At 43.9% G+C, this 24,853-nt stretch overlaps 1 protein-coding gene across 2 annotated transcripts in view; it reads left to right on the top strand.

Annotated features, from left to right (window-relative positions):
* The window catches only part of RASSF3 (Ras association domain family member 3), a 176,769-nt gene extending 152,355 nt beyond the window's left edge, over positions 1-24,414 (top strand). For both annotated transcript variants that reach the window (XM_078336126.1, XM_035256197.3), the window contains 4 exons: positions 13,208-13,315; positions 16,290-16,524; positions 18,486-18,595; positions 21,687-24,414. In XM_078336126.1, the coding sequence (XP_078192252.1) occupies positions 13,208-13,315; positions 16,290-16,524; positions 18,486-18,595; positions 21,687-21,836 (603 nt within the window). In that variant the 3' untranslated portion in view covers positions 21,837-24,414. The remainder of the gene's footprint in view (positions 1-13,207; positions 13,316-16,289; positions 16,525-18,485; positions 18,596-21,686) is intronic.
* Positions 24,415-24,853: the final 439 nt, after the last annotated feature.

Here is a 24,853-nt window from a genome sequence, read left to right as displayed (position 1 = left end):
CAGAGGGGTATCTTTCTTCGTTCTCCATCATGTATTGCCTGAGGCACAAATACTTGTATACTTGGGATTTCAGCCATGCCTTTTAAGGGATGTGAACAGACTTATCAAAGAGCCATCTTGAGTGGCCTGTAGGGCAGAAGGAAAGAGAATGGATGGAATTAATGGGAACAAGAGTGATACAAAACAGTTTAATCCCCTGTGGCCCTCTTCAGACTTTCACATTTGTCTATTTTTATTTATTTTTAAAATTTTAACTTTTGTGGGTACACAGGTGTATATACTCAAGGGGTACATAAGTTTTTGTTTTTGTTTTATTGAGACAGAGTCTTACTCTGTCGCCAGGCTGGAGTGCAGTGGGTCTGGCTAATTGTATTTTAGTAGAGATGGGGTTTCACCATGTTGTCCAGGCTGGTCTCGATATCCTGACCTCGTGATCCACCTGCCCCGGCCTCCTAAAGTGTTGGGATTAAAGGCAAAAGCCACCATCTCTGGCCAGGATACATAAGATTTTTTGATACAGGCATATTAGTGTGTAATAACATCAGGGTAAATGGGGTATTCATCATCTGGAGCATTTATTATTTCTTTGTATTACAAACAATCCAAATATATTCTACTTTAAATTTGATTAATTATTATTTATTTTTGAGACTGAATCTCGCTCTGTTGCCCAGGCTGGAGTGTAGTGACATCATCTCACCTTACTGCAACCTCTGCTTCCTGGGTTCAAGCGATTCTCCTGCCTCAGCTTCCTGAGTGGCTGAGATTATACCACACCCAACTAATTATTGTACTTTTAGTAGAAATGGGATTTTGCCACGTTGGCAGGGCTAGTCTTGAACTTCTGACCTCAGGTGATCCATCCACCTCGGCCTCCCAAAGTGCTGGGATTATAGGCGTCAACCACCTTGACAGCCTATTATTTATTTTTGAGAGAGAGGGAGCTTGCTCTGTTGCCCAGATGAGTCATGCTTACTGTACCCTCTACTTTTTGGGCTCAGGCGATACTCCCACCTCAGCTTCCCAAGTAGCTGGAACTATAGGTGCACAATCACCACTCCTGGCTAATATTTTTATTTTTTGTAGAAATGGTGGGGGAGGGTCTTGCTGTGTTGCCCAGGCTGGTCTTGTACTCCTGGGCTCAAGCAGTCCTCCTGCCTTAGCTTCCCAAAGTGCTGAGATTACAGGTATGAGCCACCGTGGCTGGCCTGGTCTAGAAAAATGTCTAATTTTCTTCAGACTCTGTTCTTCCTTCAAATTAGGTTTCATCGGGCAGAGTGGCTGCTCCATTTGTTTGCAAGCCTCTGCCCTTGATGTTTCGATTCCTGCTGCTGCTGGAGCCAGCTTAGTTTCCCAGATGGGCTCCACCTGCCTCCTCCTGGGTTTCTGTGGCATTCGTTGCTTTGTGCTTCCTGTCTGGCTTGCCTCCAAATGAGCCCATTCATTTCCTTTCTCCAGAAACTCTCCTTATCACTGAGGTTTCAAAAGTTCCATAAAGGATATGGCAGTCTTGAAACTTGACCTCCAAACTTTTGACCTTACTAAAAACTGTTTTTTAAACCCAGCTAACCTGAATTAGTGTAACATGGCTTTCAATTGCTGTTAGCTGAAGGAGGTGTATGGTTGCTGGGTGGCGCCTTGAACAGTGAGATGTTATATATAATCTTGAACTTGGGGTGGGTGGGTGTGTCACCACTCGAAATTATCTTGTCAGTCTCACTTCCCTCCTGGCTTCTTGGCGATCCTCTTCTATATAAATGTTTTCAGATTACTTTCTTACTATCCAGTGAGCTTACTTTGCATTTATTGTTTAATGTAGTGTTGTAGATGGTATTGATATTTGAAAACTTACTATTGAAAGGGACCGTAGTCCAGTGCTGTCTTTTAATAATCAGGGAAAACTGAGTCCATGAGGACATGCCTGCCTTTGAAATCCTAAAAATCCACTGCTTCTTCCATTGAGACAGAGCCCACAGATTTCCGAGAGGATGGGCTGCATCAAGGGTGCTGACTCCCATGCAGTCACATTCCTTTTCCATTTGTCAAAGCTGATTAGTGGATTTGGATGTGCTTGGCTTGGAGGCCTCTAATAATCTTTTCTTTCTTACCTAGCTCATGTAGAATTTGAAGAAAATTGAACCAGTTGTGAAATATATCACCTTTCAGAAATGAACAGCATCTCAATTGATTTCCTTTGAAAACACATCAAACTGGGATTTCTGAGTGTAATCTGGTATGCCTTGAGGTTGGGACCTCAAGCTGGGGCACTCAGAAGACTGGTCGACCTCCAAGTTTGTTTTCTGGCTCCAAACAAATGAGTGGCTGTTTGACTGTTGGCACACTACCCGGTTTTAAAAGTACAACCATATAGGGTATGGAGGGCTGGTAACCAGGGGGTTTAAAAAGTGAGGTCATGGAAGGCCCAGATGAAGCTCTTTTAATGTGTATCACAACTGCAATTAATCTTATTAACATGCTAGGCCTGTTTCTGCTTTCGCTGCCCTGGGTGTGCAAGAGTATTCAGGGGGCATGCTTTGAAGGATTCTTGTTCTTTGATGATGCACATGGATAACAGAAGTACATCAAACTTTGTATCTGGTATTATAAAGGCCTTTTGTATGCCTCTGTAGATTCGTTCAGTTTTGAGAAGAGAGCAGAAAGCTTCGTGCAGATTGATAGGATGTACAAAAGAGGGTAGATTGCAGATGCAGTCTTGCAGCAGTGACTCTATAACCAGATCAGAATCAGCTGAACAGGAATGGAGCCCTCTTGTAGATCCAGCACTGAGGTAGTTCCAGCACAGTATTCTGGGAGTGAAAGATGTAAAAAATAAACAGCCAGGCACAGTGGCTTATTCCTGTAATCCCAACACTGTGGGAGGCTGAGGTGAGAGGATCGCTTGAGCCTGGGAGGCGGAGGTTGCAGTGAGTCAATATGGCCCCACTGCACCTCAGCCTGGGCAACACAATGAGACCCTGTCTCAAACAAACAAAAATGCAAAAGCACTGTTGGGTATTTGGGAAGCAAAAGTATGCACAGGAAGCAACAAGCCATAGAAGGTGTTGTGGATCCCAAACCTGAACTGATGAGGGTAGCATGGTGGTTCTGAGGGCAGGTAGGTAACTGAGGGCTGTTGTGGTTAGGATGGCTTCCTGGGTGGGGTGGGCCTTGAACACAGAGGATCACCAGGTGAGGAGCAGTGTGGGGTGCAAGTGGTGCGCTGACTGGTAGGGCAGTATAGTGGTGAGAGGTAAGGTTGGCTGGCAGCAGCGGGTGGTACACTTTGGTTTTCGGCGTGCATGCTTTCTCTCTTGCTCTGCTGTTTTTCTTTCTTACAAGTGCATTTAAGGAAGGCTAGTATAGTACTCCAGCCTTATAAGGTTGCTGCTTCATTTTATTTTTGTAGTCCATGTTTTAGAAGTCGTCTAAAATATCCACCTAGACTCTCCTCTGCTTCTTGCTTAATGAGTAACCTTGAGGACCAAGAAAGGCTGTTTAAAATTTCAAGTTCAACAGATGGAGTTTGCATGTATCAATAATCCCCTAATGAATCGAATCTGCTTACTTAAATGAACAGTAAGAAATATTTGTTCCTTTATAAAGTACTCATTTCCTCATAGTTAATAAATGTCACATTCATAACATTAAAAGTCTCTTAAGGTTTTCTTGCTGTGTCCTTTAACTGGTTTATTTTTTAATTGTTTAAATTTTAAATAGAGATGGGGTCTCACAGTGTTGCCCAGATTGGTCTTAAACTCCTGGGCCCAAGCGATCCTCCCATCTTGGCCTCCCAAAATGCTAGGATTACAGGCATGAGCCACTGTGCCAGGCCTGGTTTCTTAACTGCAGGATTTCTTGGAGCCTTTAGCATCCTAAGGAACATTGAGAATCTCTAAGAGGAGTGAAGGAGGAGGAAGAACAAGAGGGCCTTTTCTGTCCACAGCACATTTTGGAGGATTGGTGTTCAGTGGAACACTCTCTGGGAAACATGGCGCCCTGCTGTTCCACAGTACTGTATGCATTGCCCTTGTTCATTCCAGTTGCCCTCTGTTTTTCCACTTAATTTTCCTGCCCTGAGATAACAGTGATGAATCTATTGCTACAACGCAAATTGGGGGATGGGGAGAGGCGGTTAAGTCCCTAACCTTTTCTTTGCTGTTGGAAGCATGAACAAGGTGAACATCTTATATGGCTGCACTAAAAAAGTTGCCTGCTTACAAGCTCAATTCAGGCAAGATGAACTCCTGAATCCGTGCATAAATGGAAATAGAGCCCCACCCTGTATCCTGCTATTTTTTTTTTTTTTTTTAAATCCTCTCCTCTGGCAGGGGGAAAACATCCCAGCCCTAGAGTGGCCAGGATGAATCATCGTGCCAGGGCCATACACCAAGATAAGCATTGAGTCTCTAGATGTGGAACCATGGCAGATTATCAACACTGGTGCCGTGAGAACACCACAGCAAGCAGCACACTGTACTTTTAAGGTCAAGAACAGCAGCACTGTGGCTCATGCCTGTAATCCCAGAAATTTGGGAGGCTGAGGTGGGTGGATCACAAGGTCAGGAGTTTGAGACCAGCCTGACCAATACGGTGAAACTCCATCTCTACTAAAAACACAAAAATACAAAAGTTAGCTGGCTGTGATGGCACATGCCTGTAATTCCAGCTACTCAGGAGGCTGAGGCAGGAGAATCGCTTGAACCCTGGAATCAGAGGTTGCAGTGAGCTGAGATTGTACCATTGCACTCCAGCCTGGGTAACAGAGTGAGACTCCATCTCAACGAACAGCACCAAGCACCCCAGAAACAACTGTTCTGATTCTTTCCTTCAGTAGTAGAATTTACTTTTATTTTTACTTTTTTGAGAGAGAGAATCTTGTTCTACCCACCTTGGCCTCCCAAAGTGCTGGGATTATAGGCGTGAGCCATTGCACCTGGCCAAAAAAATTTTTTTTAAGACAGTCTTGCTGTGTGGCCCAGGCTGGAGTGCAGTGGCATGATCTTGGCTCACTGCATCCACTGTCTCTTGGGCTCAAGTGATCCTCCTGCCTCAGCCTTCAGAGTAGCTGAGACTACAGGTGCACACCATCACACCTGGATAATTTTTCTTTTTTTTTTTTTGGAGACAGAGTCTTAAAACCACTGTGCCTGGGCTAGCATATTGCTTTAGAATATCCTGTTTTACATCATTTTATGGTGGGTTTTTCCTTCCTCGTCCTTCAGTTACACCTCTGTCTATATTATAGTCTACATTTGCAATGTCTGCTACAATAATTAGATGAAGCTTAAAATTCAATTCTCATTTCCAGTGCTTGGAAGCCACATGTTGCTCATGGCTGCTCTGATGGACAGCACAGTTACAGGACATTTCCTTCGCTGTAGAAAATACTGCTGGATGGCCCTGATATATATCAACAATGTTGATCAGTATTTGAGAAAACTTTCTGGGCTCTCTCAGCACCTCTGCCTACTTTATTATTTTAAAACAATTTTTTTTATCGTGCATACCACCATGCCCAGCTATTTCTATTTTTTTTGTTTTTTTAAAGGAGACGGTGCCAGGCTGGTCTTGAACTCCTGGGCTAGGGTGACACCTCAGCTTCCCAAAGTGCTGGGATTATAGGCATGAGACACCATGCTTGGTGACTCTGCCTACTTTAATATCTTAGAGGTTTTGGTACTGAAAGTGAAGAACATTGGACAGACATCAAATGTAAATACAGAACTGTCCCTGGTGGCTCTGCTCATGCATTTCCCTAGGGTTGAGCAAGACCTGCTCCTGGAAGACCCTCCTAGGGCTTTGCAGGCTTATCTTTGTGTGATGGTTTTCTTTGTATTCATCACAGGGCCTCCACTTTGCATACCTAAAGACGTCTGAGAACAGTATTTTTCCCTATTAATCACAGTTAAAATCCAGTTTAGGAGCATCTAACTTCACGTGCTGAAAATTTTCTTTTTGAAACCCCACACTGCTTGCTCTGCAGCTCTTGGAAATCACTTTAATACTGTGCCTCAGTGCAAACCTGCTTTGGTTTGCTTATAAGTCCCTCCCTGAAATCAGTGGAAAAGTCTCTCCCAGAGAACGTTTTTCTCTTTCTGTCTGATCCATGGTACTTTATTTGATGTCCTTATTGGAAGACATCTAGAGGAATCAAGACCTAGACTCAGTTCAGTTTGAGCTAGCCTTGAATTTCATTTGCAACCTGGGCCCACTGTTCCAGTACATGTGCTGTTTTACGTATGAAAGGTGCTTGATGTTTTGCTCTGTGAAATTCCTAGGCTAGAACTTGCTCTGTTACTGCACTGTGCATCCCAGTCTGTTGGTCATCAGCAGGTGACTGCCTACTGCCAAAATGGATGATGAGATGTAAGGTAGGATTTCATGATTTCGGAATCTAGCCTCACTTGGAGAAAGCACCTGTTGGCCTGGGAAGTTCACCCTTCTCGGCTGACACAGGTGGGACCCCAAACCTGACCAGGTGTCAGAGCACCTGTGAGAGCTGTGGGACCTCCTAGTGGCAGGGTGATGGCACCACTTAATGAGTGTCTGTCATGCCACTGACATCAGGCATGGTGCATATATTGTCCCCCACTTAATTACAGCATCTGTGCCATTAATATTTGTTCTTTTTTTGAGGGGGAGGTGGTAAAAGGTCAACAGCTTTATTTCTTAAAGAGATCTGTAATACCAAATATATATATAAATAAAAAGAAAACCCAAAAACTTCTTATGGGGCTGGGGTGGGGGGGGGAGTAAGGCAAACTTTACTAGACTACCAACCAAGTACAGGCAGAAAGCCAGGGTCCACAACTGTCTCTTGGGGCTTTAAGTGCTTGGCATGGAGCCTGACACCAATAGGCATTCAATAAAGAGTTGTTGAATAATGGCTTGCATTATAGCTTCATAACAGTTGTATAAAGTAGGTATTGTTTTGCACATTTTATAGCAGTGAGAAAACTGAGGCCCAGAGAAGTTAAGTAACTTACCTCTGGTCACACAGCTAGAATGTGACGCGCTGTCACTAAGCTAAACTAGAGGGAATGATAGGGCCACATTCATCTTTTCAGTCTCTTTTGAACAGTCACTCTTTTTTGGGGGGCGGGCACAGAGTCTTGCTATGTTGTCTAGGCTGGAGTGCAGTGGCACAAACTCAGCTCACTGCAACCTCTACCTCCTAGGTTCAAGCGATTCTCCTGCCTTAGCCTGCTGAGTAGCTGGGATTACAGGTGCGCACCACCACACCCAGATAATTTTTGTGTTTTTAGTAGAGATGGGGTTTCACTACGTTGGCCAGGCTGGTCTCAAACTCCTCACCTCGTGATCTGCCCACCTTGGCCTCCCAAAGTGCTGGGATTACATGCGTGAGCCACCATACCAGGCCTGAACAGTCACTCTTAATTGCACTGTGTTCATTTGGGTGTTTTGTTATGTTTTCATATTTTAAATTTGATATAATTTCATGGAGAAAAATTAACCAGAAGAGTATAAACAATTCTCAGACCCTTTACCCAGATTTGTTGGGGTATATTCTTAGAAAGTCTGAGTTGTGAGCCTGCAGGATTGGGTCACACTTCTTGAGTGGAGTCTGGGCCGTGCTACATGAGGACTCCTGCGTGCCTGTGAGGTTGGGTGTGTCCTATCTGAGAAAGTCCTCTGCTGAAAAAAGTGACATAACCCCACCCAGGAGAACTGAAGCGAGCCTCTCCAGGGCTCGCTGGCTGGAAATAATGAGGCAAGGGTCTAGGATTTATGAAACATTTTTTTGTGGAAGAACTCTTCCTCTGAGAAACTGCTGGAGGGTTTGGGGAATACAAAACAAAAGTGACTTATGAAAAGATGACTTGTAGCTCGTCAGGCAGACGGTCTCAGGCGTGGCATGATGCCCTCACTGGCTGCCAAGAACAATAACTGACACATTATCCACAGACGGCTGTGCCCCATGCCATTTCCTCTCCTGCTATCACAATGAAAGACCAGGGTTGACACTTGGTGTTGTATCTAGTCCACGTCCTCTGCACTGTTTTCTTTTAACCCTTCCTTCTTGCTCTCACCTCTTTACCTGTGGGAGCTACTATGCCCCTCCTGAGTTTCATTTTCTTGTCTTCCTTTTTCCTGTGCTTACAGCTGCATTCCTAGAGATTGTGGTTCTGATTAATAATCAGTGTATATGGAGGAAGGGGGAGGATTCTCCTCTGTGAAGGGACAGGAGGGCCCCCCCTTTTTTTTTTGAGATGGAGTCTCCCTCTGCAGCTCAGGCTAGAGTGCACTGGCACAATCTTGGCTCACTGCAACCTCCATCTCCCAGGTCCCGGTTCAAGCAATTCTCCCACCTCAGCCTCCCAAGTAGCTGGGATTATGGCACAAGCCACCATGTCCAGCTAATTTTTATATTTTTTTAGTAGAGATGGGGTTTCACCATGTTGGCCAGTCTGGTCTTGAACTCCTGACCTGGTGATCCACCTGCCTCAGCCTCCAAAGTGCTAGGATTACAGGTGTGAGCCACCACGCCCGGCCCAGGAGGGTCTTTTTTTAATTTTTTATTGGATTATAAGTTTTGGGGTACATGAGCAGAGCATGCAAGACAGTTGCGTAGGTACACACATGGCAGTGTGCTTTGCTTTTCTTCTCCCCTTCACCCACATTTGGCATTTCTAACAATTGGGAAGTTTTAGAGTTAAGGGTCCTTCTCTGATGCCAAATGAAACCAGTGTCTTCTGTTCCAAGGCCTGAGCTTATGACTTCTTTGCTGCCAGACCTGGAGAAACAGTACTTGGTGGTCACTTCAGAAGCAGATTGTCCATCTGGGCAGACACCCAGCCCCATGAGGATGGTGTGGTGTCTGCTGCCGAGTCTGCCTGCCTCGCACTTAGGCAGGTGCTGGCGCATGGCCGGAGCTCAGTAAGTATTTGCTGAAGGATGAGGCCTTTGTGTGTGATTGCTACATTTTTCACTTAAAAAGTGCAGAATCAGAACCCTTTGGGTTTTACCTGCTTTTCTGGGATATACGTTCCAGTTGCTCTATTTATTTATTTATTTTTTTGAGATGGAGTGTCTCTGTCGCCCAGGCTGGAGTGCAGTGGCGTGATCACAGCTCACTGCAACCTCCGCCTTCCTGGTTCAAGCGATTCTCCTACCCCAGCCTCCCAAGTAGCTGGGGCTACAGGCGCCTGCCACCACGCCCGGCTGATTTTTGTATTTTTAGTAGAGACAGCGTTTCACCATGTTGGGCCTCAGATGATCCACCCGCATTGACCTTCCAAAGTGTTGGGATTATAGGTGTGAGCCATTGTGCCCGGCCACTTTCCTTATTTTGTAATCTCTGAGAAGGAAAGATAACTGTTACATAAGGATGTCTCAGTTATCTATATGTGGATGATCCAGGGAAATTTTCTCTTTCCAGACTGGCTTACTCTTTGGATTTTCCTCAAGTTTCTGGGTCTGCCTGTGCCAGGGGCCCCAAGGCTGGGTGTTAAGTCCCATAGCATCACCAGAACCTGTAATTTAGGGTTGACCAGCTTTACTTATCTCTGTCCTTTCACGCCCTTTACCCCCTTTTCTTCTTCTCTTCTCCTCATTGTTAGAGTTCTTATGTAAGTCATAAGCCCCTAGGATGCATCTAAGCTGCTGTGTATGTGCTTAGCTATTTTGCGCGCGTGTGCGTGCGTGCGTATGTGTGTGTGTGTTTTGAGATGGAGTATCGCTGTGGCGCCCAGGCTGGAGTGCAGTGGTGCAATCTCAGCTTACCACAGCCTCCGCCTCCGGGTTCAACCAATTCTCCTGCCTCAGCCTCCTGCGCAGCTGGGACTACAGAGAGGTGCATGCCACCATGCCTGGCTAATTTTTTGTATTTTTAGTAGAGACAGGGTTTCACCATGTTAATCAGGATGGTCTTGATTTCCTGACCTCGTGATCCAACCACTTTAGTTTCTCAAAGTGCTGGGATTACAGGTGTGAGCCACCGTGCTGGCCTTTCTGTGTTTTTAATGGTGAACCTTGGGTGATTCCTCGCATGGAACCCTTTTGCCCCCTTGGTCACACCTGTGAAAGCAGCACCAGATCTTTTCAATCAGATTATCCTAGGCCTGGTGACACCTTTGAAAGCACCTCCACATCTTTGCAATCAGATCAGTCTAGGCGAGGAAGCATCTGCGAGGAGGTGATGAACTCTAGTTCCTTGTTTTGTAGAAAATGAGGGAACAGGCTCAGAAAGGTATAGCATTAGTTGGTGACAGCCTGAGGACTGGAGCCCGAGTCTTGCAGATGGGGTGCACTTTCTGCAACACTCCTTTGCCCTGCCAACCACCTATCCCACGTCCATGAGATTGTAGGTCCCTTATTGTATACTTTTTAATACATGCTTTGAAGAGTCTTTGGACGGTTAAGACTGAATGTATAAGCCAAGACTACTTCATTTTCTTCTTCAGCTCTGACTGGTACCCAGCTAATGGGGATTGGTGAGAGCAAGACAAGCAGAGATGTGAGACATGTTTAAAACTTTTTTGGGGCTTGGTGCAGTGGCTCATACCTGTAATTCCAGCACTTTAGGAGGCTAGGGCAAGATGATTGCTTGAGCCCAGGAATTTGAGAGCGGCTGGGCAACATAGCCAGACCTCATCTCTAATCTCTACAAAATATTAGCTGGGTGCAGTGGCGCGTGCCTGTAATCCCAGCTATTCAGGAGACTGAGGTAGGAGGATCGCTTGAACCCAGGAGGTCAAGGCTGCAGTGAGCTATGATCACACCCCTGCCTACTAGCCTAGGTGATAAAGTGAGACCCTGTCTCAAAACAAAACATTTTCTTGGAAGTAGTCACAGGAGCTTTTGAAAGCTTATTTTAATCCACCGCTTTCCCCCCACCAAACAGTCATACTGAAAATAAGATTACTTTGGGGTTTTTCATTGGCTAATAGGATGCTCCCAAGGGACTTTGGAGCCTACCCCTGATGCTAGGAAATAAACACATTACCTTGTGCTGATGTTTATCCAGTATTTCCCAATATACTGACCCGTTAGACTTCACCAGGATGGTGCTGACATTGAAAAATTACCAAGATAATTTGTAGTCAGCACAGCCCTCTTAAGATCTAAAGTCAGAGATCTTGAGCCTTGAATGGATCCAGAGCCATTTTGTTCTCTCTATGGTACTGATGCAAGTTCTGTAGTAGCCCCTCTGGTGTATTTATGACACTGGCTTTCATTGGGCAGATGGGAACCAGTGCCTGTCTGGAGAATATCCAGCTGTGAGAATGGTGTGATGTGTCTGGCAAAAAGAGGCATGTTTAAAAGGCTTTATTTTGCAGGCCTAAATTGTTAGATTTTAACTGTTCTTCCTCTCTTTGTTTTGAATCTGATTATGCAGTCTTTCTGTAAGTGTTTAAATGTTTGCCCACGCCAGACCTGTGGATTGGATAGAGTGGGAGCACCCTAGAGCACTTGGATTGAAGTGGAACTTGGTCTCTCAACTAGTTGGGTTGTCCTTGGACAAACTGCTTGACCTCTGTAAATCTTCTGTCCTTATGTGTAACATGGGGGTGCCAATTAGCATGAATGAGCTCATTGTTGGGAGGATTAAATGAGAACACCCCTGTGGAAGTACTTAGAGCTCCCCGTAGAGGTTGGATTTAGGGTTAGCGGCTTTCATTTGCTTTCACTGAACAGTTACATTTTTTTCCAGCAGTTTAATTTACTGAAACTGGCGTAATAATGCCTCCTTGATTAGGTTGTTGGGAGAAGTAAATGTGGTACAAGTTAGGTACTCCATCAGGGTGACAGAACGCTGCAGTGTGGTCATTTGCGATCACGTCTGCTGCTGTATAATGTCATATGCTGGTGGGACTCTTTAGACAGATAATTATTGATAAATTCTTCACAGCGAGAAGAGGATTTGAGTCATATTTCTCCCTCTAGAGTATGGGGAGGTAGAGAGGTGCATGAGACTGGAAGGGTGGGGAGGTCGCGGCAGGGGTGGGAAGGAGAAGTCTGAGTACTTGTATCTTGGCCTGGGGATTTGTTTGGAAGATGAACTACCCTCTGGTAGATGTGTACAGTTTGACAGGTCAGGGATTAGTGTGAGTCCATGAGTAGTGCCAGTTAATATTAACTGCTGTACTTTTTGCCGATAAATATTGTAAAGCTATTAAGACAACAGAGTTAATACAGTTTGCTACAGAGAAACTTGTGGTATATGTCTTTAAATGTTGTTTAAAACAGAAATGGCCACTCTAGCAGGCACGCTAGAGTGATGTTTTTGCAGAAGAGAAATTTAGCAATGACAGTTTTGCAGAATAATATTGGTAATGAAGTGTTACTTCTAGCTGCTGACAAATTAGTTTTTTTTTTTTTTCCAATATATCCCCAAGGGAGACTGTAGTCTGAAAGAATGAGAACTGTAATTGGTGGATGAGCCTGGAGAGTTTGAAAGAGAGAAAGGGAAGCAGTGAGGGGGAGAGGGAGAGAGTGTGTGTGTGCCTCAAGGTGACATGCAAGAACAACAAGGTCGTTCTTGTGTGGGATGTAATTTATTTTTATTTATTTATTTAATTTTTGGAGACAGGGTCATACTATGTCATCCAGACTACAGCACAGCACAATTATGGCTCACTACAGCCTCCACCTCTGGGCTGAGGTAATCCTCCCACCTCAGGCTCCCGAGTAGCTGGGACTACAGGTGCACACCACCATGCCCAGATAATTTTTGTGTTTTTGTAAAGATAGAGTTTCAACATGTTGCCCAGCCTGGTCTCAGTATCCAGGGCTAAAACTTTGCCCTGCTTGGCCTCTCAAAGTGCTGGGATTGCAGGCATGTGCCATCATGTCTGGCCCTTGTGTGGAATTTAAAAAGACTCCTGATTCCCCCCCACCCCCTTTTTTGAGACGGAGTTTCACTCTTGTTGCCCAGGCTGGAGTGCAATGGCATGATCTCAGCTCACTGCAGCCTCTGCCCCCCGGGTTCAAGCTATTCTCCTGCCTCAGCCTCCCGAGTAGCTGGGATTACAGGCATGCGTCACCTGCCTGGCTAATTTTGTGTTTTTAGTGGAGACGGGGTTTCTCCATGTTGGTCAGGCTGTTCTCGAACTTTCAGTCTCAGGTGATCTGCCTGCCTCAGCCTCCCAAAGTGCTGGTATTACAGGCATGAGCCACCTCGCCTGGCCTGTCCGCATTTTTTTCTGTGATAGCTTACATGTGACTTGGCTTGTTTTTCTTCTAGGATGTCGAGAAAGAGAAGGAAACCCACAGTTACCTCAGCAAAGAGGAGATCAAAGAGAAAGTTCATAAATACAACTTAGCAGTCACAGACAAGTTGAAGATGACCTTGGTAAGTACCCATAATACTGTTTAGGTTGACACCTGTCACAAGACAAATGTAAGTTGTTGGTATTACAATCTATATTTCTAAATATCTGAATAACATTTGTAGAAGTGTAATAGTCAAGTATACAGAACAGGAAAATGGAATATTTCCATGGCTTTCCAAAGTACAATTTAAATCTGTACTTTGAAGTAACTTTGTCTAAAAAATCAGTTGCTGGGTTACCATTAAAAAAGTGAAACACTTAAAATTTTATTTTAAAAGATTTTGTGACCCACCCCTCCCTCCCCAAAGGATTTTTAGCAGCATTGCCTGACATACAGAAATAGAGACTCAGATTCTAACAAGACCTCAGATAAGTTTTTTTTTTTTGAAACAAGATTTTGCTTTGTCACCTGGGCTGGAGTACAGTGGCACAATCATGGCTCACTGCAGCCTCAAACTCCAGTCTCAAGTGATCCTCCCACCTTAGCCTCCAAAGTAGCTGTGACCACAGGCACTTGCCACAATGCCCAGCTAATTTTTATATATTTTGTAGAGACGGAGTTTTGCCATGTTGCCCAGGCTCATCTCAAATTCCTTGGCTCAAGTGATCCACCCTCATTGGCCTCCCAAAGTGCTGGGATTACAGGTGTCAGAAGCTCTGAAGTTTTTGTCTTGTACAAAATAAATATGGAAATGTCAGGGAAAGGATTTTGAGCCCATAGAATGGAATATACAGGTATATAGTAGGATATTTTTCTCTGCCAGTTGTTAGTGTAAGACGAAGTACTTAATACTCAGTTTCCTCCATGTCGTTGTCCCAGGCTTCCACAGCATTGCACCACACTGTTTGAAGCACACAGAGAGTGGGCGTACAGGAGGGAGAAGGCTCAGGGCCTGGTGACAGGGAAACAGGAGCTGACAGCAAAGCTAGAGTATTCCTGTTCCTCTAAACTGAGCTGGCATCTAGGTCTCACCCACCCATTGGGTGGTTGGCTTTCTTCATGGTGCTTGTCAGTCCTTGGTGCCAGTTTCCAGGGCACTTGGACCTCTCTCTCTCAGTCTGTTCACTGTGAACTGACAGAGTTTGGTAAAGGACAGGGTGACCAGTTTAAAACAGGCCCTACTGAATCCGGTTATTCTTGGGGAGGAGCTTTCAGATAGAAATACTTTTTGTAAAGGACCCCCTCCCTGGTGGAACTGCTCCAAAAAGAAGGGAGAGGGGCAGAGAATCCCAAGATAACTCTTCATCATTCCAGCAGCAAGATTTCTTTTTTTCATCAAAGGAGAATTTCACTTCCTATGTTTTTTTTTTCCTTTCCCCATCAAGATTAAAACAGATACAAATATTCATATCATTTTAAAGATAAAAATTTTAGGTCGGGCATGGTGGTTCACACCTGTAATCCCAGCACTTTGGGAGACCAGGATGGGACCAGCCTGGTCAACGTGGCGAAACCCTGTCTGTACTAAAAATACAAAAATTAACCAGACGTGGTGGCGGGCACCTGTAGCCCCAGCTACTCGAGGCTGAGGCAAGAGGATCACTTGAACTCAGGAAGTTGAGGCTGCAGTGAGCTATTTCATGCCACTGCACTCCAGCCTGGGCGACAGAGTGAGACCCTGTCTCAAAAAAAGAAAAAGAAAAAAAAAAAGAATGAACAAGAGAATTGTTATTGCAAATTGATCTTGTGGGAAGGAAGAAAAATAACCCACCATAAAAGTGATTTTAAATGTTCTACTTTAACTGCTATTTATATATAACACTTGACAATTCGTTTTAATAAAACACTATAATAAATCTTTTCTTTCTAAATATGCTGTTTTGGTTTGTTTGTATTTGAGACTGAGTCTTGATCTATTGCCCAGGCTAAAGTGCAGTGGCACAATCTTGGCTCACTGCAACCTACCCCTCTAGGTTCAAGAGATTCTCCTGCCTCAGCCTCCCAAGTAGCTGGGATTATAGGCTCCTGCCACCTCGCCCAGCTAATTTTTTTTTTTTTTTTAATTTTGGTAGAGATGGGGTTTCACCATGTTGGCCAGGCTGGTCTTGAACTCCTGACCTCCAGTGATCTGCTCGCCTCGGCCTCCCAAAGTGCTGGGATTACAGACGTGAGCCACTTCGCTTGGCCTCAAATATACTGAATATATATATATTTAAAAAAAAAGAAGTGAAGATCAGACTTTTTACTGTTTTTGGCAACTAACAAATAGTAATTCTGCCATCAATGAAGATAGTTGTTTTTAAGATCTGTACTGTGAAGTATGTATAGTGGCTTGATTTTTTTTTTGGTGGGGGATGGAGTCTCACTCTGTTGCCCAGGCTGGAGTACAATGGCACAATCTTGGCTTACTGCAACCTCTGCCTCCTGACTTCAGGAGATTGAATTTGTTTTTAAAATGCTGCTTAAGAGACCTGAAATGCGTCCTATGCTGTACGGCATTATATGCTGCATTAAAAAGTGTAAGCAAAGTTGGTAATTCAGTGCATATGAACATAGCCACTAGGAATGGAAAGATACTGTTTTCTTACTGTCCCCTCATTGTTGACTTGAGTATCTCAGAGCCCTAATTGTGACCTTTTTTTGTGTGTATAATAGTCATCAGTTGAGGATGTTGTTTCCTTTGAGCCTGTAGCCTAGACATATCCCCCAAGCTTTAGTAAGTTTTGTGGTTTGGCCTTGCAAATGGGCCCTGACCTTTTGTCAGTAGCTTCAGAGGCAGGAGCTTGGGGCCAGCAGTCAGCCACAACATCAGGAGGCTTCTTGAGTCACCACATCTGCCCTGCAGACCTTGCCTCTGGAAGCACTTTGCCTGGTGTGTTAACTGCTCTCTGAGGTCATTCCCTTGGGGGTAGTCTTTAGTGAAGTTCTGCCACAAACCTCTAAGAGAAGAGAACAAAGGAGTGTTTCACCTTCCCACGTTTTGTTTTGATATGCTCCCTCCCTAAAGTGCCACCATCCACCCAGCTAAGTGTATGCTTCTCTCCTTGCTTCAGAATTCAAATGGGATTTACACTGGCTTCATTAAAGTACAGATGGAACTCTGCAAACCTCCACAGACTTCAAACTCTGGAAAACTCTCTCCCAGTAGCAACGGCTGTATGAACACACTTCATATCAGCAGCACAAACACTGTCGGGGAAGTGATCGAGGCCCTGCTCAAAAAGTTTCTGGTGACTGAGAGCCCTGCCAAGTTTGCACTTTATAAGCGTTGTCACAGGGAAGACCAAGGTACGCTGCCAGCTTAAAGGGAAAATGGTCTGTGCTTCTAGGTTCTGTTGTTCTCATTAGCAGAGGGAAGACTGGTGGATCTCATCCATGTCGATTGTGTCAGAGCCTGGAGTCCAATGCTGGAAGCCATGGTGATCTTAGCATGCACTTAGTGCTTCCTTGCTGTCCAGATTTTTGAGTTGGACAGTTGTGGGTCTGAGGAACATAGAAGCATCCATATATGATGGACAGTTACAGAGTATTTGGTGTTGTGGGGGGGATGGGGTGGGGGCTGTTTTTTGTTAAGAGGAGTGGCTTTGATTTTAATTTTCTTTAGGACACAAAAGAGTGCCTCTGTGCTTGAAGTTTTCAATAGCACATTCCATATTTGATGTGTATTGGTACGTGGAGTGGTTTGGTGGACCTGTGCTTGCAGAGACTTTGTGGATGGGAGGCACCTGTGTATCACAGCACATTTCAGCATACTGATGGAAATGGCCCAGCCCTGGGCTCTCCTGTTTCCTTAGCTTGTCTCACTTGCCATTACATTGGGACATTTTGGTACTCTGCTCCCAAGAGGCTCAAAAAATGAATGAATAACATTTTGATCTAGGGTCTGACTAAACTTCATACCCACATTCATGGAGTAGAAAGAGAACAATAAATTACTGAATGAAACGGAATGAGATATTCCAGGTCAGGCAGTGACCAGAAATTGATACCAGTGGTGGAGAAGAGTGAATCCCTATATCCAATTTGAAATCGGTGTGTGCGTGTACAATAAACTAAACTTTCTTTAGATTTTCTGGGTAAAGCCTAAAGTAGCTATAGAATAAACTGTATTAACCTGGACATGATAGTAATGTTCTTCAGTTACACAGGATGCAACCCAGCTAATTTTTGTATTTTTAGTAGAGACGGGGTTTTACCATGTTGGCCAGGCTGGTCTCAAACTCCTGACCTCAGACAATCTGCCTGTCTCAGCCTCCCAAAGTGCTGGAATTACAGGTGTAAGCTACCATGCCCGGCCTTGGTTTTTGTTTTTGAGACAGAGTCTTACTCTATTGCCTAGGCTGGAGTACAATGGCACGATCATAGCTCACTGTAATCTTGAACTCTTGGGCCCAAGTGATCCTCTTGCCTCAACCTCCTGAGGAGCTAGGACTCTAGGGGGCACCATTATGCTCAGCTAATTAGAATTTTTTTTTTTTGAGACTGGGCCTTGCTATGTTGCCCTGGTTAGTCTTGAACTCTTGGCCTCAAGCGATCCTCCTGCCTCAGCCTTCCGAAGTGTTGGGATTATATGTGTGAGCCACCCATGCCTGGCCTATTTTTATTGTTTTTAAAGGAGTTGTAGACCCTTTTTTAGGTTTCTTACCTTGTTTTCTTTTCTTTTTTTTCCATTTTTAAAAAATTAGTTTATTTTTTGAGATGGGGTTTTACTCCCATTGCCCAGGCAGGAGAGCAATTGAATGATCTTGGCTTACTGCAGCCTTGCAGCCTCTGCCTCCCAGGTTCAAGCCATTCTCTTGCCTCAGCCTCCCCAGTAGCTGGGATTACAGGCACCCACCACCATGCCCAGCTAATTTTTTGTATTTTCAGTAGAGATGGGGTTTCACCATGTTGGTCAGGCTGGTCTTAAACTCCTGCCTGCCTCGGCCTCCCAAATTGCTGGGAGTACTTGTTTTCTAAAGGAAGAGCAGAGCTAACTATAAGCATATTTGGGGACTAATACCTATTAAAATTTATTCTTGAAAATAATTTCTTCCTTAATCAAGGCACAGTTTATATTTGAAGAGAAACAGAAGAGATTTCATTCCACTGTGGGCTACTGGTGTTAAATAATGAGATGAGCCGATCTGGTGACTTAGAGGCTGGGGTAAAGTGATGGTTACCTTGACCTGGAGGAGGGGATCCGAATGGGGGCGTGGTCTCAGGAATGGCTGAATACTCTGTAACATGCTGCTTGTTTCCTTACCCAGTCTATGCCTGCAAGCTCTCAGACCGGGAACATCCACTCTACCTGCGTTTGGTAGCAGGGCCCAGAACAGACACACTTAGTTTTGTTCTTCGTGAACATGAAATTGGAGAGGTAAGTTATTGTTAACTACTGCTTTAAACTATACAGAACAGCTGGCCCTATTTTATTGCGGTAGCCTAGTGACTTGGCTGTTGGTGGGGGATGGGGAGAGAAGAGAGATTGTTAATCATCAGAAATGAACCCAAAGTTAGCCTACGATGTTAATCTCTCACAACCTTCTATTAGTCTGTCATTTTCAGAGGTGGGAGAAAATAAATATTTTTTACTTGATCTCCAATCCAGAGTCATTTTCACCCCTTCCAACTCCCAAAATACTCCAGTCCTGCTGAACTTTGAAAGTTGACACTTTCCATGTGTTTGCTACTAACAAAAGTCTCCGGGCTAATTCCCTTCTAAAGGGAAATAAAAGGAAATCTGATCTCTTTACCATGGAAGACATTTAGCTTTCTAGAATCTTTTTTTCCCCCTTGCCCAGTCAGCCAATTAAGAAATTATGTTTCCATGTGCATCATTTGCCATATTGTCTCCAGGGAGGATTGTATGTAGCCAGTTCAGTAGAAGAAAGAAAGTACTTGAGCCTGCCCTCCAGATCAAGTGTCAGCTCTAAATGACACTTGAGCACATCCAAGCTCCTGCCCCAGTCTTCTGTCTGGAACAGGAAGTGGTATGAAATGTCCTACATGGTGCAGTTGAGAATACCGTTTCTAGGTTAAAAGTCAGGAAAGAGACTCTGTTTCCTGCTCTTTGTTAGATGAGGCACCTGACCTCAGGTAAATAAATCTTCTAATCTTTTAGCTTTCAGTTTTAAAATCTGTTAAGTGGGACTAAACACTTCAAGGTGGCTTCTAGTCGCAATTAGAAATGTATACATGTAAGTGAAGAGAGTTTTAGGAGGACAGTGGTTTTAGATGTTTTTGAAGTTTCTTTCGATTCTGGTGTTTTGAAGCTTTTCAAGAAATTCAGACTCATTTTGGGGAGGTGGTGGGGTCTAGAAGTCTGACTTGGCTTTGCAATTGGGCAGCATTCCCTCTGCCTGATGAAGCCAGACGCTTTAGCATAGTCTAGTCAGTGTTTCATTTTTCTTGTAGTGTTTTAAGTAGCAACTGGAACTACACTGGACAATAATTTTATTAGTTGTCTTATTTTATTTTAATTGTAATTAGAGTTAGGATCTCTTGCTACATTGCCTAAGCTGGTCTTAAACTTGTAGGCTCAAGCGATGCTCCCACCTCAGCCTCCGAAAGTGCTGGGATTACAGGTGTGAGTCGCTGCACCTGGCCTTCACTTAGTTTTGAAATTTACTTTACATTGGGTTTCATCATTCTAGACTGCTGTACTGGATCTCTGTATGGTGTTCTTGTTTCTCAGTTATCTCAGGAAAACTGAACTGAAGGAAGAAACTTTCCATAGCTGTTAGGGGGTAGCAGGGATATTTATATGATGTGTTTATTTTGGAGACTTCAACATAGGCGAAAGATAAAATGTTAAAAATTTAAAAATTAACAGAATATTCTAATGTAGAAGTTTTGCTCTCCTACTCCATGTGGCTCATTTTCTTTAATAACCAGCCTGAATTCATCTCCAGGAATTCTTCTACCACGAAGTGCACTTGGTGGATTTACTTGCTTTCTATTCAGTTGTGTTTGGTTATCTTGAGCCTTTTCCCTACCCCATCCAATGGCAATTCTCAGCCAGGATCCAGGGCCCCCTTTGGGAGAGGATGATGTGTTTGGAAAAACCTCCTAGATGATGCTTGATATCCTCCTTGACATTCACTGCCTTTTATTTAAAAAAATTTTTTTTTTTTTCTTTTTAAAGAGACTGGGTCTTACACTGTCACCTAGATCAGAGTGCAGTGGTGCAGTCATGGCTCACTGTGGCCTCAAACTCTTGGGCTCAAGCAGTCCTCCCACCTCAGCTTCTCGAGTAGCTGGGACTATAGGAGTATGCTGCCATAGCCAGCTAATTTTTAAACTTTTTGTAGAGACAGTGTGTCACTATATTGCCATGGCTGGCCTCGAACTTCTGGTCCTGAACTTCTGGGCTCAAGTGATCCTCCTGCCTCAGCATCCCAAAGTGCTGGGATTATAGGCATGAACCACCATGCCCAGCCTAAAAAATTGTATTTTGTGCCTGCTAAATAAGTACTAGGTGCTGTTAGGGAAACAAGGCTACGAGCCTCAAGGCAAGAGATGAACTCCAAATAACGAGAAGTACAGCAGCTGTAGTGTAGGTAAGGTGCAGGTGAAATAGATACTAAGCAAATAATTCTAATTTAAAAATCTTTGTTGTGATCAGGGTTCTCTGAAGCCTTCTGATACACTTAGTCCCAGGTGGGAAGAGAGGGGAGGAAGTTGTGGAAAGCTGCTTAGAGAAAGTGGCATTTAAGCTGAGATGGGGAGGATTAGTAGTTCACAGCCAGGAAAAGTGCAGAAGGGTAGAACACATGCCACTTGGGTAGAGGGTGAGGCTCAGTGAGAGAGAGATGGGGCCAGAGAGTTTAGGGTCTTTCAGACTTAGCCTCAGCGACTAAGGGAAGCCATTGGATGGCTCTGAGCAAGGGAGAATCTTGGCCAGATGTGCATTTTACAAAGGATGTTCTGTTTGGGGAACAGATGGGGGAGCCTAAGAGCGGAGTGAGGAGGCCAGGTAAGAAGCTGTCCCAGCGATACAGGAATAGATGATGGTAGCTAACACCAAGGGGCTGTAGAGAGAGAGAAAAGCAGGCTGAGTAAAGAACTGTTTGGGGGTGATGCCATTGATTACACGAGGTAAGAAAGAAGTCAGTTACAATGAAGACTCAAGGTTAAGATGGAAAGAGTGTTGAGTTGTTTTTAATACTGCTGGGGGCAAATCAGGTGAGGAATGAAAGTGTCTAATAGACTTAGGGATACGGAGGTCTATGGCTTTTAGGGAGACCGTCTTGAAGAACAGTGGGAGGAGAGGGTAGGAAGGTGATCAGTGTGAGCCGAGGGGAAAGTGGATGGAGTCCTTAGGCTGGCAGCACTCCAGCTCTTGCAGACCACACCTTCTGCGGCACGGTGCTGGGAGGAGAGGGCAGCCGCACCTCCAGGAGCTCCAGGTCAGCGTTCCTAAGTCTGACTGAGCTTTAAACACCTGGATTTTTTCTGTTTCCTGACAGTGGGAAGCCTTCAGCCTTCCAGAGCTCCAGAATTTCTTGCGCATCTTGGACAAGGAAGAAGATGAGCAGCTGCAGAACCTGAAGAGGCGCTACACAGCCTACAGACACAAGCTGGAAGAAGCCCTCCGTGAGGTGTGGAAGCCTGATTAAAGCAGGACTCCCTGCCCTCGAGGCCCCATGTGGGACCGACCTACAGAACAGCACCAGGAGCCTCTCTTCTCAGAGGGCTGCTGTCTTGCCGCAGTATGCTAGGGTCCTCCCCTTTTAATCTGTAGATTTTGTTCCCCAAATCTGGTCACACAGCATCCTGCAGCTTAGTGTCCCACGTAGGGGACTCTGTAAGCTTGTTGTTCAGCACTGCAGTGTTACCTCTTGGCAAGCTGTGAACCTGTAGCCTCATCAGGAGCATTCGAGGGTGCTTGGAAGCATGAACTCTGGGGTGTTTTTTTTAAATTTTCTTTTAGTTATTTTAATTATGTGATGATGCTGTTAAGCTTATGGATGTGCAGATGATTTTTAAAAAAGCTTAACTAAGAGTCTCTCTTTCTGAATACTTGTCCTGTTTTGAAACTACCTGTCTCTTTTTTTAATGTCAGAGGAATTGATCCATGTGAATTGAAAGGCACAGGAATCTAGGAACTCTGAGGAATTTATTGTGAAGGATTTTGTTGGGAGTTGACAGAGAGGAAAGCGTAAGTTTGGAGGAGGTGTGTGGTATGGGTGAGCGCTGTGGGCTGTGGAAGGTTACTTGACTTTTCAGTTAGGTGTAGTAGAGAAAGGGGTAGTTGCTTATAAACAAGTAAAAAGCCTTTAGTGTTGAGATGTTAAACCCATTTTAGGATCTCTTGGTTTCCTGGTGGGTAAACTGTGGGAACAGAGCCAGAGGCAGAAGCTAGAACAGACAGAGGGACCCGTGAACTCTGCAGCAGACGGACCGGAATCTCGGACAGGTGGAGCCTGCCGTCCTGGGCAGACGTGGGCCTCATGCAGCTTGAACCAGCCCGATACTTCTGCCCCTTTGGAGTGGAAGATCTCATTGGTGTAGCTTCTCTGCATAGGCAGGACAGTGACCATTCGCTAACTCTTGTTAAGTTACATACAGTATATAGTTTTCCCCCAACAAGTGGTTTTCAAAGTTGAGATGGAATTTTGGTAGGGGTGGTTGTTTTTCCCTTGTTAGCTTGGATATTTATCAAGTAAACTTTGTGACAATCACTCCCATCCCTTTTATTCCTCCTTTCCTTTTCCTTCCCCTTTTTCTCTCTCCCCATACTTCTCTCCCTCCCTCTCCTCCCTCCTCTCCCTTTCCTCCCTCTCCCTTTCTTTTCTACATTGAAATCTGTTCTTACATAATGTAGAACAGGGCTATTGAATAAAGACCCAGTCCTACCAAATCTTCAGTTCTGAAGGACAACTTGACTGAGTAGGAGGGCCCCAAGAAAGGGAGGAACGTCCATACCCAGCTAACCACACAACAGGGTTTCACTGTGGAAGTATTTTAACAAAAGTACATGTTATTACCAACCAAAGAAATTGCAGGTGCAATAGAAGCCTTCCTTAAAACAAGCTAAATAACCTCATTTTATGCAGCAGTTTAATCTGAGAACCGAGGGAAAGGTGTGCAGTGGTTCCAGAGGGGCCTTATATTCTATTTTTAGTCTAGATATTTTTTGTTTATAAATTCCCAAGGAATTGTTAACACTTTGGTGACACCTAATGGATTCTTTTTGAAATTCCAAGGTGCTTCAGTTCTTTGCCTAAGTGAACTGTGCCTTTTATTGCATCTCTGTTCCTCTCTTGGTGGCTCTTCTGAATTTCAGAGAATACCCATCTTGTTGGAGGCAGACTTAAGTTGCTATGCTGTGCCACACAATTTATTGAGACAATCATATCTTCCTAAGCATTTAAGGAAAGTTGAAAAAAAATTAGAATTAGCAGCTATAAAATATGTATGGCACATCTTGTTTAATTTTGCATGTAACTTCTCTTTAGTACATTGATGAGGTTTTAGTGACAATGTCATCTAACCCTTTACCTTTATTGTTCAGGGAATGTCTGCGATTTTTATACTGGTTTTACTACTCAGACTGTGGCCTGGGTTTGAGTATATTGTTATCAGCCACCTGGTTTTTTACTTATTCATCCCAGTAAACTTATATTTTGTGAGGCATGTGTTTCTCAGATTAAGACACTGTTAGAACCTAAAATAGTAGCTGATGGGTATCTGTGAATTTTTTTTTTTTTTGTACTTGAAGTAGACTGTCTAACTAGGCATCCTCATCTGTATTTATCCAGAATCTCGCTCACTGTCATGTGCACTACAAATTGCAATTTGGAAACTTACTGTACTGAAATTCTGTCAGTTCATGGTTCTTGAAGACTGATGTTTTCCCCCAAACACTGGTAATTGCAGTAGCATTTTTAATGTGTAAGTGAAGAAAAAAGGCCACTAAGGCCACAGATTTTTTAAGAATCATTGTACAAATCGTTATGTTAAACTATCTAAGCTTTGCTGTAATACTGTTTTCTCTTCAATATGTGATGGTACAGGAAAGATGTTAAATGAAGGGGTAGTATTGCAGGAGAGCATTTTAAATGGCAGAAGTAAAATGTTATAATATTTATAATTTTGATGGGTTTATTTTTGTAGGGAAGATTTTTCTCCCCTAACATTGTTTCTGGAATGGCAAAATTGTTTCCATTATTAAAAATTGAAGTTATTAGTTGATATTTGTGTGTGCTTATTTATGATAATATGCTAGATTTAAAAAGGTCACAGGAGTGGGATGAGCTGCTTTTGCAGAACACAGGGACACATGCTGGAATGCAACAGCTTTTCCTAGGTTTGGGTGGGTTATTTGTTCTCCTAGATGTCATTTTCTCTTTGCCTTATACTCTGGGGAAAAATAACCCTAAAATCACATAGCATATTCCTATTTTATTTAAAACAGTTGTTTTAATTATTGAAATATACACATTTAAAAGTATATAAAGCATGCAAAAGAGGGGAGAGTCAGAATGAAAAAAATAAGAACAAGCAAACAGTTTAAATAATTATAAAATGGATACCCCATGACCCTTACTGAAATAGAACCTCGTCAGGTCTTTTTTTTTTTTTTTGAGATGGAGTTTCGCTCTTGTTACCCAGGCTGGAGTGCAATGGCGTG

The sequence above is a fragment of the Callithrix jacchus genome, chromosome 9, assembly GCF_049354715.1.
Source record: "Callithrix jacchus isolate 240 chromosome 9, calJac240_pri, whole genome shotgun sequence".
Classification (NCBI taxonomy): domain Eukaryota; kingdom Metazoa; phylum Chordata; class Mammalia; order Primates; family Cebidae; genus Callithrix; species Callithrix jacchus.
The sequence above is the reverse complement of the archived record's forward strand: the minus strand, read 5'-3'. Positions and strand labels throughout refer to the sequence as shown.